General features: G+C 41.7%; 1 protein-coding gene across 1 annotated transcript; it reads left to right on the top strand.

Annotated features, from left to right (window-relative positions):
• The first annotated feature begins 508 nt into the window (after positions 1-508).
• Positions 509-1,467, top strand: LOC143219918 (uncharacterized). The gene is made up of 2 exons (XM_076445713.1): positions 509-1,196; positions 1,361-1,467. Exons 1-2 carry the CDS (start codon positions 509-511, stop codon positions 1,465-1,467), a joined length of 795 nt encoding a protein of 264 aa, XP_076301828.1.
• The last annotated feature ends 3,429 nt before the right edge of the window (positions 1,468-4,896 follow it).

Here is a 4,896-nt window from a genome sequence, read left to right as displayed (position 1 = left end):
CAGCAATAGCGGTAAAACTTCTGGAAAAGCGCTCCTTACGCGTAGGCTGGGGGTGGTGTCGAGTGGTTGAGAGAGAGGAGATAACACAATGTTTCCGATGTCGCGAATTTGGGGATATTACCAGAAACTGTCAGGGCCCCGATAGGTCGAAACTCTGCAGACGATGTGGAGCAGAAGGACATAATGCCACCCAATGTAGTAATCCCGAGAAATGTGTGGTATGCTCGGTTGATGGACACCGGGACGGCAGCCTTAAGTGCCCTGCTTATCAAAAGGCACTCGAATTACGTCGAAAATATAAAGACAGAGACCCTGATAAAGAAAAAAATAACAGAGAGAGAAACGCAAGAACTGAATCAACGACTGTACAGATAGGACAATCACAACAAACCGCATAGTACTACAAACACATATATATATATTTACATAACTCCATACTTACTCATACCTACCTTCTAGATAACTCTACTTATACTTACCTTACTCTGATAACTCCTATTCACTCCAAATGGAACAGCAAGACGGTAACGCCACCCTAGAAAAAAAACAAATTAAAATTAAAATGTTACAAATAAACCTCAACCATTGCAAAAATGCCCAGGAACTTCTCACCCAGTCAACAGAACAATATGGGATAGATATAGTTTTCATCTCCGAGCCTTGGTCTCCCCCATCGTATTGGTTAAACGACGGACATAAGTGCGCATCAATCTGGATACCACAACCTACAAATAAATTCAAAAGCATTAAAAGCCTGTACAAATCTAAAGGTATTGTAGCAGTTCAACTAGACGACTACACCTATATTTCATGCTACTTCTCCCCTAATATAAGCCTTGAGGCCTACACTGAGGGAATATCTGAACTGGAGAGATTTTTAGATACAATCAGAGTAGACAAATGCATCATAACTGGCGACTTTAACGCCAAGTCTCCGGCTTGGGGATCAAATAAGTTAGATGACCATGGAACAATAGTAATGGAAATGAGCAATAACTTCGGCTTGATACCAAAAGTTAGTTCGGGTTCACACACCTTTGAGAGAAACGGACACTGCTCTACAATTGACATCATACTTTGCGGAACAATAGCATACAACTATATTACCTCCAGTCATATATTAGAAGATTATACGGCCTCCGATCACCGCTACCTAAAACACGTATTGACAATGGATACAACAAACAATACTAGATGTGAGAAGAAGGAAAAACTTAAACTTAATATTGAAAGATTCACCGAAACATATAAACAGTACACTAAGATTGCCGACCCCTCCAAAATCTCATCGATAGAAGACATAGACGCCTACATAAATATGATCACAGAATTATTTGAAACTACTTCATATACGTTACAGCAATCAGTGGAACGAAGAAAAGAGGTATGGTGGTGGAATCCGGAAATCGCTGCCTTGAGAAGAGCTTCCATCAACTCTCGTCGAGCATTACAGAGAGCTCGTACTAAACTTAAAAAACACCCAGAATGGTCAAACGAGGAGGTAGTCAGATGCCTAAACAGTCACATTTAATAACAAAAAGTTACTTAAACACGAAATAGCAAGATCCAAAAAGAAGTCCTGGTCCACACTTATTGATGACATAGATACCGACATCTGGGGGAAACCCTATAGGGCGGTAATGGGGAGGGTGGCTGGTAAACCCCCACCAAGTATACTAACAGAAGTAGAGACTGGAGAGATCATTAAATCTCTCTTCCAAACGACACCCGATCCAATACAAGCTCCTCCAAAAAATGACACGACAGACACACAAGACGCCTCCGATCGTCCCTTCAATGAAGAAGAAGTACTGAGGGCAATGAAATCGGTGAAAAAGAAGGCCCCCGGTATAGACAGGATACCATCAGAGCTGGTGCAACTCCTCTCAAAAATTGCTCTGCCACATGTCACACAATTGATAAACACTTGCTACAACTTGGGATATTTCCCAACTATATGGAAGAAAGGGCGGCTAGTATTAATACCTAAGAAACCCGGGCCAGATGGAAAGACGGGATGGAGACCCCTATCTATCTTATCGAACATGGCCAAGATCCTAGAGCATTGCCTCAAAACGAGACTTCTCGAAACAACTAGCTACGAACAAAATCAATACGGTTTTAGACGTGGTAAAAGCACGGTCCACGCTATGTATGAGATTATTAACAGATGGGACAAGGCCAGAGCAAAGTCCCATCATTGTGTACTAATTGCCCTAGACGTTAGAAATGCCTTTAATACTATCAAATGGCACAATGTAATAAAGGCTCTTGCTAAAAGAAAGTTACCGAGCAGACTTTACAATATATTAAAAAATTACCTACAAGACAGAGCAATTATACACACAAATAGCAATGGACAAAACGTGGAAACCAGTTTTTATGCGGGTGTTCCACAGGGTTCGGTCCTAGCGCCAATGTTATGGAACTTGCAGTACGATGAACTATTAAAGATACCGCTCCCCAGAGGGGCCTACCTATATGGTTATGCAGATGACATCGCACTGGTTGTTACAGCCTCTACCGCGGAAGACTTATCAAGAATTTCAACGGAATCACTAACAAAGATCAGTAGATGGTTTCGAGTTAACCAACTCACACTTGCCCACGAGAAAACAGATATGGTTTTCCTAACTGGAAGGAAAGCAACGAAAGGCATTTGCATTAGACTTGAAAACACAACTCTGGAGCCCAAAAAATCCACGACGTACCTTGGACTGGTTATGGAAGGAAACCAATTTTATACTGGACACTTGAACTATGCTACCGGCAAAGCATCTAAGGTAGCTTGTGCCTTAAATGGCATTATGCCCAATATAGGAGGTGGTTCATTCCTCGCCCGTGTTTTATATTACAGAGTAATAGAATCTATCATTCTATACGCGGCACCAATTTGGGCCATAACCGCAGGAAGACCAACTAAAGCGAAGGTCCTTAACAAGATACAAAAACAATCACTATCCAGAGTCATTCGGGCGTATAGGACCACATCACTGGACGCCTTATGTGTACTGGCGGGTATCCCTCCCCTCACGCTTCTGGCCGAGGAAAGACGCCGCATATTCTTAAGACAAGTCAATACGGACAATATCTCGGGAATAGACCACAAACGGGAATGGAAAGAAATCAAAGAATCTGAAAGGAAAAATACAATAGGAACATGGCAGACTCAGTGGGACAATGCCACTCACGGACGCAAGACCCATAGCTTAATCCCGAAATTATGCGACTGGATCGAATGGGGCCCTAAAACGTTAGATTTTCACCTCACCCAGGTCCTTACAGGTCACGGGTGCTTTGCGGACTATCTCCACAAAATAGGGAAACGAAAAGACTCCAACTGTATTATGTGCAGACAACTCCCCGACAGTCCCGAGCATACCGTGATGGTGTGCCCAGCGTGGGACTCTGAAAGGAACGAACTAATCCGTGAAAATGGTCAGCTACACTGGAATGAGCTAGTATCATGGCTTAAGGACCCCACTAAGATGCCCAGACTCAGACTGTACATTAATACAATAATGAAAAAGAAAGAAGAGACAGAACGAGAAATCCAACAGGAAGAAAGAAGAGAAGAAAGAATATCAAGAACTAGATAGTTAAAACCGGTAGATACCTAGAGCAACTCATACCCGTGCAGTAATGCTCTATATGCGGTTCCGCGGGGAAAGGGTTACTGTAGGGAGTTTGTATCTAATCTGTGTTTCTTTTCAGGAAGAGGAGGGGTTTTTAGGGGGTAAACAACAACGGAGTCCCTCACAACGTACGCAAAGTATTTCCCCTCCTCGTTAAAAAAAAAAAAAAAAAGGTTAGGTTAGGTTAGGTTGAGAGCGTTTTGGAATAGCAAACCGACAACAGTTAACTCTGGAACAGTTTAGTACAAAACGAGAATAAAAGCCTTCAGGATTTTTTCTTTTCAATTACCAACTTGGAATAAAAGAAAGATAAGAAATAGAGTCAGTAAAATAGTGTAGTGAAAGTGTTGGAAACTACCTAAAAAGAGAGCAGGTATCACCGCAAAGAGAGCGCCCCGAAGGGAAAAGCCCGGAGGGGGAAGCCGGCGAGGATCCAAAAAAGCTCCAGATTAGGGGTCCGACGGGAAAAATCGGGTTCGGACTGTAAATTTCCGGACTCGGCGTCCGACGGCAAAAGCCCGTGCCGTAAATTTCCGGACTCGGCGTCTGAGGACTTTAAGTACGCAGGGTACGCATCCCTAAAGTTTCTGGACGATAATAAACTAGGATACATTTAGAGAATTTAGGTAGCATTAGTCTGAGAAATAGCACAGAAATACAAAAAGCGAAAAAAAATAATTGTTTTTCTATTTTTTTATTATTTATGCGAGCGAAATTTTCGTGCCATAAGTTTCCGGACGTTTATAAATTAGGACATAATTAGAGAAATTAGGTAGCATTAGTTTTTAGAAATAGCAAATAAATATAAAAAGCGAAAAAAAAAATAAAAAATAATAATAATAGTTTTTAGATATATGCGAGCGAAATTAGGAATAAGCGAAATAAAATAGAGTAGGATAGTTTAAACTGTAAGGCGAGAGAGATAAAAAATTTGGAAAGTTAATGAATAAATAAATAGGAAACCATTACGAAAGGTTAGGTTAGGTTAGGTTAGGTTAAAAATTGCCGATCCCTTTAAGATTGCGTCCATAGCCGACATAGATGCCTACATTAATCTGATTACTGACCTCTATGAAACCACCTCCTACTCTCTCCACAGCTCCCTGAAGCGAAGGAAGGAGGTCTGGTGGTGGAATCCACAAATTGCGGACATCAGAAAGAAAGCCATCAAATCACGACGAGCCCTGCAAAGAGCACGCAATAAGCTCAAGAAACACCCCAACAGATCAACCGACGAGACCGATAAATGTCTAAGGGCACA

The sequence above is a fragment of the Lasioglossum baleicum genome, unplaced genomic scaffold, assembly GCF_051020765.1.
Source record: "Lasioglossum baleicum unplaced genomic scaffold, iyLasBale1 scaffold0098, whole genome shotgun sequence".
NCBI classification, from domain to species: domain Eukaryota; kingdom Metazoa; phylum Arthropoda; class Insecta; order Hymenoptera; family Halictidae; genus Lasioglossum; species Lasioglossum baleicum.
This window is presented reverse-complemented; position numbering and strand designations above follow the sequence as displayed.

Excerpts from the sequence above, each read along its gene's own strand:
- LOC143219918 (XM_076445713.1), top strand. The coding sequence starts at position 509 with ATGGAACAGCAAGACGGTAACGCCACCCTAGAAAAAAAACAAATTAAA. Across the intron at positions 1,197-1,360 it reads TACAACAAACAATACTAGAT|CAATCAGTGGAACGAAGAAA; the intron begins GTGAGAAGAAGG and ends TATACGTTACAG.